Genomic DNA, 14,925 nt, shown 5'->3' on the forward strand with positions numbered 1-14,925 from the left:
TGGTTAGAGGCCATGGAACTGGGAATCTAAAATTCCAGGTTATGTTGTTGGTGATGTTCTTGATTTCCCATGGGACCTGAAAGGAAGAAATATCTTAAACCCATAATTTTCAGACTTTTTCAACCTGCAATTTTTCCTCTTTAAATCTATTCTTATTTTACACATACACCCCTACCTACCCTCCCCACACATATGTATGCGCGCACACACAGAGTGTCTTATTGATCTTGCCAAATTTTCCTCTTTTCTCAATAGTAGATTGACTAAATCTTTATATCCTTCTTTGAATTGTCCTGAACCCCAAGAGTTGCATTCCCTCTGTAAGGAGCTAAAATTCTAGCTATACTATCTAAAATCTAATGAGTGGTTGCCAATAAATTATAAGCTTTAGCAAGAGTATTTAAGTGTTTAAGTATTTATTAAAGAGCATTAGGATCAGAGAGAAAGGTAAAAATCTAACTATTTCTAAGAGAGCCCATCATCTGACCCACCATGGCGAGGTCAGGAACAAAAAGGACCCAATGCTTCCTCCTTCCTCCCAGAAGCCTCCTGTGAAACTCAGAACATCCCCCATCCACACGCACACACAGCTCCTAGCTAATTGGCTGGTAGCCTTGATTGACAGTACCTACGAGCAAACGTCACTTCCTGACACCAAGGAAAGCCACGTGGCTTGCCCTCAGATGCCTTCTCCTCATGGCGGAGCTTTCTTACAGTAATTCTTCAGCAGGTGGCATCATTCCAATTGTTACACCACTTTGGTTTAAACTTTGTGCCTTAGTTTTCTCTATATATAAAATAATTAATGAGTATAGATGAATCAAATGAGTCACTCTTTGACTTATGATAGAACAATTAATATGAGGGAGAAGAGAGGCACTCTTTCATTGCGGGGAAGAGCCAACGTGGAGAATTAATTGCAATTAAGAGCTATTCTGGCTAGGTAGACCAGTCTGGGCACATATGACCCAGCAGATGACTTAAGGGAGCATTGGAAAATGATTAAGATAATTGTCTTAGAGGTAAATACTTCTGCCTGTTTGGTTCTGACTCTCGTGTGAATATGCTATAGGAACAGCAGTATCCATCAGAGTAAAAAAATATTTTATGAATTTGAACAGAGATACATGGAAATTCATGATAATTTGACCAAGCTAGGCTAAAGTTTTTTACAGTATTCAAAGAATCAAGTAAGCAAATCAGTAAAGTAGACAAAACTGTAAGGGGAATGTTAGTCCTAAACATAGAGTAGAAAGAGTCAGAAGATATTGGGGCAAGTACTAGCTTGGCTATTAGTTTATGACCTTTGCGACTATGGTCAAGTCACTTCATCTCTATGAACTTCGCTTTCCTTATCTGTAAAATGATGAGGTGGGACCTGACAGTTGTTAAGATCTCTTGGCTATCTGATTCTGTGAACCTCTTCATTTATGTGGTTTATACATATCTGTGGCATCTAAAATGAGGGAAGAAAGTATTTGTTCAATGAATTGAAAAATTGTGAATGGTTAGAATCATGTCAATTTTGATTTATCTCCACATGTGTGCTAGTATTCTATGATATTATTTTCTGACAACTGTATGAAGAGGTATATTAACATTTCATCAACTTCACTCAGTCAAGATGTGATATTGTATATATAAAAGCATCATGAGCTTATGGTACAAAATCACCTCCAGGTAGATTTGGGGTTGCCAAAAAATGTTATGGAATGGTTGATTTTGGAATAATTTTAAAAAATTATGTCAATTTAAGTATCTCAAAAGAAACAAGAAAAAGCTTACATAGTGGTGGGGAAGATGGGAGAGGTGCTGGAGAGTGAGTAAACCTTACTCTCATCAGAATTGGCTCAAAGAGGGAATAACATACACACTCAATTGGGTATAGTAATCTATCTTACCCTGCAGGAAAGTAGAAGGGGAAGGGAATTAAGGGTGGAGGAAATAGAAGGGAGGGCAGTTTGGGGGAGGGGGCAGTCAGAAGCAAAACACTTTTGATAAGGGACAGGGTGAAAGGAGACAGAGAATAGAGTAAATGACACAGGGAAGGAGTAGGATGGAAGGAAATTCAGTTAGCAATAGTAACTGTGAAATGATGAGCAGGATACTCTCAGAAAAACTGGAAAGACTTACATGAGCTGATGCCAAGTGATATATACTATATACAAAGAAACAGCAATATTGTAAGATAATCAGCTGTCATTGACTTGGCTATTCTCAGCAATGTAATGATACAAGACAACTCTGAAAGACATAAAAAATGTGATCCATCTCCAGAGAAAGAACCGATGGTGTCTGAATATAGGTTGAAACATATTTTTAAAAGTTTCTTTTTTAAAATCTTTTTTTTGTTTGCTTTCTTTTACAACCTTACTAATGTGGAAATGTTTTGCATGACTACACATGTATAACATATTGAATTGCTTACATTCTTAAGGAGAGGAGAGGAGGAAGTTAGGGAGGGAGGAAGAGAATTTGGAACACAAAGTTTTAAAAATCAACACTGAAAATTGTTTTTGCATGTAATTGGGGGAAAATGAAATTTTAAATTACTTTAAAAAAGAAAAATATATCAATTTTATATATTTTTTCTAATTATGTGAAAACAATTTTAAATATTTTTTTACAAAATTTTTAAAAATTCTGAGTTCCGGCAGCTAGGTGGCACAGTGGATAAAGCACTGGCTCTGGATTCAGGAAGACCTGAGTTCAAATCCAGCCTCAGACATTTGACACTTACTAGCTATGTGACCCTGGACAAGTCACTTAACTCTCATTGCCCTGCCAAAAAGTCAAAAATTTTTTAAAAAATTAAAAAAAATTTTGAGTTCCAAATTCTTTCCCACAGTTAGAAGGCAAGTAATTTGATATGAATTATACATGGGCAATCATGTAAAACATATATCCACATTAGCCATGTTGCAAAAGAAAACACAAACAAAAGAAAAAGAAAAAGAAAAATTTTTTAAAAGAATAGTTCAATCTGCATTCAGACTCCATTAGTTCTTTCTCTGGAGGTGAATAGCATTTTTCATCAGAACTCCTTTGGAATTGTCTTGAATCATGTTATTGCTGAGAATAGCTAGATCAATAACAATTCATCATTGTACAATATTATTGTTACTGTGTGCAATGTTCTGGTTCTGCTCACTTCAGTTTGCATCAATTCATATGTCTTCCCAGGTTTTCCTGAAACCATTGTGTAATTTAAAATTCTAAATGTGGGTTCTAATCTGTTCCCCCAGTTTTGGGGGAAACTGACTAAAATCACTGATAAAATGAGTTTAGATTTTTAAGGGTTTATTGAAATATAGAAAGAGACTGAGAACAGAATTCTTACAACCTCGCAATCCTATCTTTCCTCAGCTCCTCTCTGTCTTTTCCTCCCGTCACCACCAAGTCAGGAACCAAAAAGACACAGAGCTCTCCGCGCAGGCCCTCCTTCCTCCTTCCTGTCCCCTCCCAGAAAACAGGAGGCTCCTCAAGTTGATTGGCTGGTAGCCTTGATAGACAGTACCCATGAGCAAACGTCACTTCCTGACGCCAAGGAAAAGCCTCATGGCCTTGCCCTCTGAGGCATTCTCCTCATGGTGGAGCTTTCCTATAGTAAGTCTCTAGTAGGTGGCATCATTCCAATCATTACAGTCCCCCCTTTTGTTTCATTTGAAAAACAAATGCGTTTGCTCAATGAAACAACCAAAAATAATATCCTATGCTAACTAACAATATGCTAATAACAATATAGAAAAGGGAGAGAGGAAAGTAAACCAGGAGAATCCAACCTCAAGCAATCGTTACACCATCCTGCTTATTTCAAAGTCTTTATTATATTTTGTAAATATATATATTCCTGCATAAGCAAATTCTGTATTATAATTATAATATCTCTAAAATTTAAACAAAATTTTCTTTTCAGTATTACTTCACTGTTCTCTTTGGCCATGAAGGCCAGAAGCCACTAGAACTCCGATGTGAAGAGGAACATGAGGGTAAGGAGTGGATGGATGCCATTCATCAAGCCAGGTATAACCCTCTATTTATTTGTTTTGGAATTCATTTGAAAAATCATTATACAATTTGTTTGCATGTTATCATTACTAACAGAAGGATCTTAATATCAATTTTTTTTAAACTTTTTTTTTTAAGTGAGGCAATTGGGGTTAAGTGACTTGCGCAGGGTCACACAGCCAGTAAGTGTTAAGTGTCCGAGGCCGGTCTTAATATCAATTTTAAGAAAATGTTTGCTATTAAATATCCATCACCTTGGTCAGGTATGTTATAATTGATTGGCCTTTCTTTAATTAAGTCCTGCCTGAAAGTATTCAATAAGATTGATGGTTATTGAGCTGTTCTAGAGAAACAAAAGAGAACAGTCAATTCCTTCTAAGAGATGCCAGGAAAGTGGAAAAGTAGTAAGTTAGGCTTTAAGTCATCTATTCAAGTAAAATGACGTGTATGTAGAAGCGTCCTTCTCTTATATCTAATCAGTCACCAACTCCTTCCAAATGGCTTTCATTTATTCTTGCTTTTCCAGTCCTACTGACACCAGGCTAGTTCAGGCTTTCATTATTTCATGCTTATTATTGGTACACACAATTCCTATCTGATTCTAGGCTTATAATTAATATTACTAATAACTGTTGCCAGACTTACCTGTAAGTAACAAGTAAAAGAGTACAAAGAGAGTACACTATGAATATATTTTGGCCATTAACGTGATAATGTATGGAGTACAAGTTCATCTCCTTTCTAAAAGAGAAAGTGAAAAAGCTGGTGGATGCTTTTTTCTTTATAGAATCACAGAATTTCAGAATTGGAAAGAACCTTAGTTTCCAAAAAGTACAGCCTGTATGCAAAAAGTAATCCTCTCTCCAGTGCATAAAGACCCCAGTGAAGGGGAGGCATTATCTCCAAGGCAGCACATTTCACTTTGGGGAAGTTTTTCTTGACATAGAGCCAAACTTTAAATTTTTGCAATTCCACCTATTGTTCATTAGTACTGGCCTCTGAGTGATCTTATCAGTTCCCATGGGTTCAATTATTTCTATGCTCAAGATTCCCAGATCTGTACATTTAGCCCTAATCTCTCTCCTGAGCTGTGTACAGTCTCACATCACCTGCTGCTTATTGGATATTTAATACTATTACCTCAGTCACAATATGTCCAAAAAGGAACTCCTTAGCACTTTTTCGGACATGTGTACTAGAAGTTGAGATTCGATGCTGAAGTAGGAACCAGTACTCCCACTGGGTATCCTTCCACCCCAAACCAGCTAGAAATCTCTAATGAGAACTATATAACAACTGCTAACAACAGCAGCTCAACTTCCAGCAACAGCCCCACCATTTGTAGTTATATTTCCTTCTTGCTTCCCTCAGGCAGCCAGCTGTGATTACCCCCATCATAGAAAGAGTAACAGGGGCTCAACTCTTGAGCACACTCTTGGTTATACCACTATTGCTGGCTTCCATAGTGAGATTAATGCCAACCTTATAATTCCTCGTCAGGAGCCCTAGCAAATGCAACCAAGGTGTCAGCAGCAGCTCAAGACCCCAACACTATGAGATGAAGCATTTCGTAGAATATGCCCCACACCAGAGTGACCTAAAGCTACATGAGAAATTCAGTGAGGTGTTATAGTAGTGCAAGTATGCAAATTTATTGTTATTGTTGTTTATTCAATTAGTCATCACCACGTGAACCAACTGTCCATGGGGTTTTCTTGGCTGAGGTACTGGACTAGTTTGCTATTTTCTTCTCCAATGGATCTTTTTTTTTCAGGCAATCAGAGACTGTGACTTGCCCAGCATCACATAGCTAGGGAGTGTCTGAGATTGGATTTGAACTCAGGTCTTCCTGATTCCAGGCCCACTGAGCCACCAGCTGCCTCAGTTGGCAAATTTGCAAATAGATGACCCTAACTGAGGCCTTCAAAAAGGAGATATGGAAAACTAACTGAAGATCAAACTAATTTAACATTAAAACATAATTGAGTCAGTCAGTCAACAGACATTTATTAAATGCCCAAAGAAGTCTGAGATAATTAGTACTTTGTATCTTTATCTATTTGTCATTAAAAGTCTTTCATTTCATAACTCCTTGAAAGGGAGGGTATTCCCATTGTGGAGATAAGTGAGGTGACATAAAATGTTGGGACTGGGCAGAATGCTTTTGTGGTCTTATCAAAATGAATGGCTGTGAAGCTAACTTTCAGTAAACAGAGCATTTTAAGTTATGGCTAATAAATCAAATAATTTCCTCCTGGAAAAATCAAGCAAACAAACAAATCAGAGCTTATTATCTTTCTCCCCAAACTCAACTGTCTTCTGAACTTCCTTATTATTGTCAAGGGCACCACATCCTCACAGTCACTTAGATTTATTAACCTTGATGTTATCCTTTTTTGTTGTTCAGTTGTTTTTGAGTTGTGCCTGACTCTTTGTGATCACATTTGGGATTTTTGGCAAAGATACTGGAGATGTTTGCCATTTCCTTCTCCAATTCATTTTGCAGATAAGGAAACTGAAATTGAAGGTAACAGGATTAAGTGACTTGCCCAGGATCACACAGCTAGTAAGTCTGAGACTGGATTTGAACTCCAGTCTTCCTGACTCCAGGCCCAGTGCTCTATCAACTGAGCCACCTCCTGTATATCCAATTAGTTGACAAAGATCTTCTTTCTACTTAAACAACATCTCTCGTATACATCTACTTTTATCCCCTCACAAAGATACTACCTTGCTTCAGGCCTTTGTTACCTCTCACCTAGAATATTTCAGTAGCCTTCTTTCTTTTTTCTTTATTCATCCATCTATCCATTCATTTATTTGTTTGTTCATTTATTTAGAATACCCCCCTACATGCAAAAACAAAGTGTAACATCAATTTTTAAAATTTTATATTCTAAATTCTCTTCCTTCTTCCCTATTCCCCTCTTAAGAACTCAAGCAATTCAATAAAAGTTATCCTTGTGCAGTCATGCAAAACATAGCAGACAAAAAAAACTTTAGAAAAAGGAATTAACAACAACAATAACAAAATATACTTCCATCTGTATTCAGGTACCATCAGTTTTTTCTCTGTAAATGGATTACATTTTTCATAAGTCTTTCAGAGTTGTTTTGGATCACTGCATTGCTGAAAATCACTGTCATTCGCAGCAGACCATCTTACAATATTGTTATTATTTTGTATACAATACATTTCACTTTGCATCAGCTCATGTAAGTCTTTCCCGGTTTTTCTGATAGCATCCTGCTCATTTTTATAGTAAACTACATTTATATAGTACTTTAAAGGAGATTTCCTTATAAAACACACATGAGGTTGATTATTGCAGCAACAATAATAGCTAAAGTTTATATAGTCCCTTATACCTGACAAAGAATTTTCTTCACAATATCCCAGCAAAGTAAGTACCACCACCACCACCACCACCACCACCACCACCACCCTTATCCTCATCCTCATCTTACATTGTTCTTGCCTCTGCTTCAGATTTTTTCCCAGTTACTATTGCTTACTGTTTCCCTCCATCCTATTCGGTCCCCATGATATTTACTCTATTTTCTATCTTCTTTTACTGTTTCCCTCCTCAAGAGTGTTTTGCTTCTGTCAGTAGCCTTCTAATTGGTCTCTGTCTTCATTCCATTCTATCTTCCGCAAGTGCAGGTCTGACCATGTCAGACTCAAACACTGCACCCTCCAAAAGTTGCTGCCTGTTACCTCCATGATCAAATATAAAGACTGCTCTTTGGCATTTAAAACCATTTACAACCTGTCCCCTATCTACCTTTTCAGTCTTCTTAGATATTACTCCCTTCCTCACATTCTGCAGTTCAGCTAGAACAGAACCTTCTGTTCCTCCCACAAGATAGTCTATCTTCTGTCTTTGTGCTTTTGTAGTGCCTGTAATACCTTCCATTCTCACCTCCACTTTTCAAACCCCTGGCTTCCTTCAAGATTTTGATGCCACCTTCCTTGTTCCCCCATTCCCATATGCTAGTGCCTTTCCCTTGAAACCAAAGGTTCCTGATATTTTTTTGAATCATGGACCCCTTTTGGTAATCCGGTGGTCTTGAAACACATAAGATGAACTAGAGAGGACTATAGAGAAAAACAATTATGTTGAATAAAGGCATAAAAATTTTAAGAACAAGTTCACAGAACCCAGGTTAAGAATCCCTGCTTTCAAGTTACCTTGCAACTGCTCTGTATTTATCATGTGGGTGTCTACTTATACACATTTTTTTCCTCCTCATACATAAGTGCCTTGAATGCAAAGACATTTGTTGGCTTATTTCTTTGTATCTTTAGTATTTAGCACAGTGCCTGGTGCCCAGTATACACTTAAATAAATGCTTGTTGATTGATTCCCTGTGACAGCCTTTCAAGTATTTGAAGAGAACTATGATATTCCCCCTGGGCTTTCTCTTTTTCAGGCTAAACATTCCAAATTCCTTCAACTTGTGGTTGCTTTCCATTGGAGACTCTCCAGCTTATAAGTATCTTTTCTAAAATGTGGTGCCCAGAACTGAACACAGCCTTCACAGTTTGGTCTGACTGGGACAGATTATGGTAGATCTATAACCTTCTCCTACCCCACTCCCAACCCCCAGCCCCAGGAATCGATGTTGTCTTTAATGGAGCCCAAGATCTCATTAGCTTTTTTGGTTACCATATTACCTTGATTGTATATTAGCGATTCTTATAGTGTCCACTAAGTCCCCCATCTTGTACCTGTTATAATGATAATAGTAGATGAAGAAAGAAGTCTGGATTGCCCAACTCTCATTTCTCCTCTGTTTTTTTTCCTAAGGGAAATACATTTCAGCCTAAGAAAGAACAAAAATGATTAACAAGGAGTTGAAGTCAAATACATGTAAGGAGGTGGTAACAGATGAACTTATGTCACTGAGATGAGTTCAGGTCACTGGGTCTAAACAAACTATATTCCTAGGTAGTGAAGGGACTGGTGGAGATGATTGCTGAGACATTCTTAGTGATTCCCCCATGGAGAACAAGAGAGGATTAAATACAGGCAAATGTCCTGATTTTCTCATTTGGAAGAACATTGAGTTTGCAAACTTAGGTTGGTTAATTTGACGCTGATTCTTTGCAGAATTCTAGAATATATTATTAAATTAATCGTTTATAATTATTTAGAAAACAAAGCAATGATTACTAAGAGATAGCATAGCTTAATCAAGAACTAATTAAGCTAATCAAAACTAATCTCATTTCCTAAACTGGTCAATCAGGTGAATGACATAGATAGACAGGTAGATAGATATAGATATATACATATACATATATATACACATACACATATATACATAAATACACACATTTTTTATAAATATATGTTGTATATGTGTGTGTGTGTGGTATAATAAAATATATAGAGATTTATGTGAAGTTTGATTAAATACCTTAGACTGTCCTAATTTATCAGTGTGCATTAACAAGATGACAGTGTAGTTCAGAAGTGATTGAATGGGGGCAGCTAGATGGCGCAGTGGATAGAGCACCGGCCCTGGAGTCAGGAGTACCTGAGTTCAAATTCGGCCTCAGACACTTAACACTTACTAGCTGTGTGACCCTAGGCAAGTCACTTAATCCCAATTGCCTCACTAAAAAAAAAAAAAAAAAAAGAAGTGATTGAATGATAAGACCCAAAGAGTAGTGCTTTAAAGGGTCATTTTCAGCATGAAGGGAGATCTCTGGTGAGTCAGTATCTTGGGCACATTTGGGGGGGATTTGGGTTTAATATTTCTACCAACAGCTTGCTTATCATCTTTGCAGATGACATGTTGTTGAAGGAGCACTACCATGGCAGATGACAGTCAGAATCTCTATAGACTAGCATGATGATAGATTGATTCTAATAAGCTGAAATTTAATATAAATTAGGGTAAAGTCACATATGGGCCAAAAAGGAAAAAGATAGGTAGCTAGAAAATGGTTCATATGAAGAAAGATCTGGGGAACTTAGTAGGCTGCAAGTTCAGTGTGACATGACTCTTTCCCCGGCCCCCAGCTATCTAATGAGAGTTTGGGTTGCATTCAGAGAGGCGTGGTGTCCCAGATCAGAGACAAGGTAGTCCTGCTGTATTTTCCTTTAGCCTTAGCAAATCTAGAGTATTGTCTTCAGTTCTGAATAAAGTGTTCAAGGAAGGACATTGTACACTGGAGAATGTCCAAAGGAAGGTGCCTGAGCTCATATGATAGGAGTATTGGCTGAATGAAATAAGGATCTTTAGCATAGAAGAGAAGAGGTGAGGCAAGGCTTGGGGATGGAGAACCAATAGCAGTCTAAAAGCATTTGGAGGATTGCCATGTATAAGAAGAATTAAACTTTTTTAGCTCCCAGGAGCTAAAGTAGGAACAGTAGGCAGAAGTTGCAGAGAGAGTTTAGCTTGACAGAAGCAAAACTTTTAAACAATAGAACAGCCAAAAGGTAGAATGGGCTATCTCAACAGGTAGTGGGTTTCACTTCACTGAAAATTTTCAAGTACATGTTGGAGATGATATAGAGAACATTGCTATTGAGATATGTATGGGTTGGACTAAATGGCTTCCAAAGCTACCTCTGTCTCTGATTGCCTTTAATTCTGTGAAATTATAGAGTAAGATACAGGAAGGGTGAGGGAAAGATGGTCTGTCCCCTTTAATGGACTGTCACCGGTCTGGTTGTATATTCCTTCCCAGACTCTCAGGACCTCTATCCCTGGGTTGATTGTGAAACTTGAAGGGAAGATCAAAATAGCCCTTCATATCCAAAAATTTGAGAACTGCTGACTTTACACAACACTAGTCCTTGCTCCTATTTCCCAAGAAAAGGCTGGGATTGGGGGATTGGCTAGAAATCAGACTTTTGAGTTTTTATTAACAGAATAACAAGAATAATTCTGCCCTCCAGTTTATAAGGTATATGTTGTTTATTTGAACCTATCAATCAATCAATAAGTATTTATCAAGTGCCCCCTATTGTGCTAGACAATGGGGATGTTGGTGAAAAGAATGAAACAATCCCTACTCACAAGGAGCTCACATTCTAATAGGAAAGATAAGTATCTATTTAAATAGATACAGCATCAATATAAAGTGAATAAATATAAACATGTAAAAAGTAGTTAAATACAAGTTAGATTTAGTTTTTTTAAAGGATAAAATTACATTTTAATAGAGGGGGAAGAGGTAAAGATGCCCCAAAACTGATGGCTCAGACATCCTTCAGGCTGGGAGAAAGAAGGTGGGAGTCCTATGGAGCCATGTGGCTCTCTGGTATTTCCCCAGAGTCTGCCCACATTCATTTTGCCACCGAATCCATGTTGGACTTTAGGTCTGGCCCACAGGAGCTCAAGGAGGGAGGTGGGTGTGATTACTGGAAGAGTGAAGAGGCAGGAAACATAAGGGGTGCGCAAGGTTGGACCAGAGATGTTTGTTGCATAGGGACCTGCCAAGCCAAAGTAGGAAAGAATGTTGACAGAAAAAAGAAGAGAGGGAAGGGAGCTCTCTGATCTGGTTAGCTTTTGGGGGCATCCAGAAAGGTTTAATGCAGGAGATAGTGCTTGAGCTATATCCTTAGGGAAACCTGAAACACAAATAACGACACATCGTGTCTGTCACCTTGTGATGAGGTGCAACATTGGCATGGACACATCCAAAGAAATGTCATATGCTTTTGAGGATCAGTGCCCTTCTATATACAACTATACAAAACTGATCCATTGTGAACACGTGATCCTTATAGGATTCCAACCCCTTTTTCAGGAGAGTGTGAAACCATCTCACTCTTTTTATGGTTGTGTGTTTCTCAGAGCACACACATGCCAACTGGTGAAAACATTACAAAACAAACCACTATAGTTTCATTCTTCTTGCTTTACACAGAGAAAGATTCATCGTAGCTAAAAGTGCCATATTGAATAGTAGGACACAGAATATGTAATCTCCATTCGGTCATCTCTTCATGGAGTTTACATGAAGAAACCACTCACAAAGGAGAAAGTCATGTTTATGCAGACAATGCCTCATGTGTCTTAGTATAAAAGTAGGAGGGAAACATACTTCTTTTGTAGTGACTTAATCCCCTATCGTTATTCATATTATATATCTAGAAATGGAAATATTGCTTATGTGAAATATCCATGCTTCCTCCTTTGAAGTACTGATGTACTGCAATGAAAGTAAATTCAAAGTTTTTTTTTGTCTTGCAGGTCACAAATTCCATTATATGGGAATAATTTGGAGTGTGTTTCTTTTGAAAGATTTTTCTTTGATTTGTCACTGTCTTTTAGGGGTTGTTTTTCCAGTGTTGTAAAGCTGAGTCTTAATGTGCTCTGAATTTTTCAACCTAGAGCAAGTAATAACCCAAGACATTGTCCTAATTTAATGATGAGTTTAAAAATTATATAAAATTGTTGTTAGTGTTATCCATACTTAAGATGTTTCTTTCTTTGAAATAGTGTCCTAGATGCTCCAGAAGGAAAGCAGCCTACTTGCCATCCCCAAGGGCCTTTTGCCAATTTTTGTCTCTGTATCCTTGCTTGAGTCATATCACCATCTGAAGGACCCTTCTCCAGCTTTTCTGCCTATCTCTGTGTACCACTTCCTTTAAGACTTGGCTCACAAAACCTCCAAAAATTCATTTCCTTCTAATTTCGTTTTATTCTGCTAACTCTTATGCTCCATGTTCCCCCTGAACACTTGTCTAGAAGTAAAGGATGCTGAATTTAAGTCTATGGTTTTCTTAGTAGTGATCTCAGAAAAGTCACTTGAGTTTTCTTTGTCTCAGTTTTGTCATATATGAAATGAGGATGATAATATTAGTCCTGCCTACATCGTAGGATTGTTGGATCAGATAAGGTAATCTACACAAAAACTCTTTGTCAACTGATATATACTTTATGTGGATGGCTCTGGAGGAGAGAGTGAGGCTGGTGACTTTGTATAGCCCTCCTTCACTTAAATCCAATTCACTGAAAGTCATGATATCACCTCCTCCTGATGTCATGGTCCTCTTTGAGAACAAAGGACAAACAATAATCAACATTCTGTGAGTGAGAGCTGCCCCACTGAGGACCCAACTGGCAAGCTCTAGTTGGGCAATGCACCTCCCTCTCCCCTCCCCTTCTTCCCCAACTCTCTCCCTCTCCTCCCTCCTTCGTCCATATATGGAATCATACCCTTACCTGTGGATGCTCTGCCTAAAGGAATATAAGTTTTGATTGCTTAAACTTCACAAGATGTTTCGAGGTTTAAGGCCTAGATTTTTTAAGGACCGTGCCTTAACCCCAAATCACTCTGACTCTCATAGATTGGCCAACAATAGGTCTCAGGCCAAGCCTCATTGGCCATTGTTTGGCCTCTATATGGTTCAGAGTAAGTATAAATAGCAAATGCTTCTGTTTTGGCCAGAAACCCAGACCTCCTCTCCTCTCCTCTCCTCTCCTCTCCTCTCCTCTCCTCTCCTCTCCTCTCCTCTCCTCTCCTCTCCTCTCCTCTCCTCTCCTCTCCTCTCCTCTCCTCTCCTCTCCTCTCCTCTCCTCTCCTCTCCTCTCCTCTCCTCTCCTCTCTTCCCCTCCTCTCCTCCCTTCATGCATTCATTTGTTTGCTTTGACTAGGTAAAAAAGGCCATTCTTTGCCTCATTTCATTTCTTACCTAGCCTTAATTAATAAATAGGTGTTGCCTTAGCCAAACTGAAACCTGGGAAAGACTTTAGTTTAAAAAGACCAAGGTCTTCCACTGCACCCAGGGCCATCTACAGTTGTCCTGATGTATATCTGGACCCGGATGGCTCTGTAGGAGACAGTGAGGCTGGTGACTTTGCACAGCCCTCCCTCACTTAAATCCAGTTCATTGCAAGTCATGACATCACCTCTCTGATGTCATAGTCCTCTTCCAGAGCAAAGCACAAACAACAACAGCAATACTTTATGTAAGATATCATTATTATTACAATAACAGATGATCTGATTTAGATTTGGAAGGGATCTTAAAGATTCTACTCTTGGGAATGTTAAGCCTTTAAACTTGAATTTTTTCATTTGTAAAATGAGGATGTTGGAATCTATGACCTTTAAGGTCACTTCCAGCTCTAAATCTGTGACTTTATTTTCTTAGGAGAATGCCCTCATTTTAGTAGATGAGAAAAATGGAGTCCCAGTGGTGAAGTAATTTGCTTGGAGTCATATAGATAATAAGTAACAGAGCTGGCATTTCAAAATGGGTATTTCAGCTCCAAATCCATTATTATTTCCATGACATCATTCTATACTTTGTTGTTCTCTTGGTAAAGATATTGGAGTGGTTTGCCATTTCTTTTTCCAGCTAATTTTACAAATGAGGAAACCGAGGCACACAGGGTGAAGTGATTTGCCCAGGGTCACACAGCTAGTAAGTACATATGTAAGGCTGGATTTGATCTCAGGTCTTCTCAGACCCAGCACTCTATACACTAAGCCACCTAGCTCCCCACCCTGTGCTTATTCACACATTTACCCTGTAGTTCTTTACATATTTGTTTTATCTCCCGAATTCCTTAAGAACTACTTTCCTCTTATTTTATCACTGAATACTTAGTCTAGTTCCAGGCACACAATCTGTGCTCAGGAAACACATGTTGTATAAATGAGAGGTGAGTAGAGACATGACCCATATGGTTTAATGTTTTAATACTATGCTGGAACAATAAGCTGGGTCATCTGATTTGGCTACAAGAGCTTATATTTAATAATTTTGCTTTCTCTCTGTAATATATATCATTAGAGAAAGATATGTGATTTACATTTTTATTTATTAAATGCCTTAATTCTTCAATACTCTAATGATAATCAATGGTCAAATCAATGGAATTACTCCTTTTTTTTGGTGTAGATCACAGTCCATCTGTACAAGAATCCTGTGTGATTTTTGTTTA

General features: G+C 38.1%; 1 protein-coding gene across 3 annotated transcripts in view; it reads left to right on the forward strand.

Moving 5' to 3' along the window:
• RASGRF2 (Ras protein specific guanine nucleotide releasing factor 2) overlaps positions 1-14,925 on the forward strand; it is a 337,273-nt gene that overhangs the window by 96,136 nt on the left and 226,212 nt on the right. For all 3 annotated transcript variants that reach the window (XM_043969980.1, XM_043969989.1, XM_043969999.1), the window contains exon 2: positions 3,917-4,023. In XM_043969980.1, coding sequence (XP_043825915.1) covers positions 3,917-4,023 — 107 coding nt within the window. The remainder of the gene's footprint in view (positions 1-3,916; positions 4,024-14,925) is intronic.

Source organism: Dromiciops gliroides, chromosome 1 (genome assembly GCF_019393635.1).
Source record: "Dromiciops gliroides isolate mDroGli1 chromosome 1, mDroGli1.pri, whole genome shotgun sequence".
Taxonomy (NCBI): domain Eukaryota; kingdom Metazoa; phylum Chordata; class Mammalia; order Microbiotheria; family Microbiotheriidae; genus Dromiciops; species Dromiciops gliroides.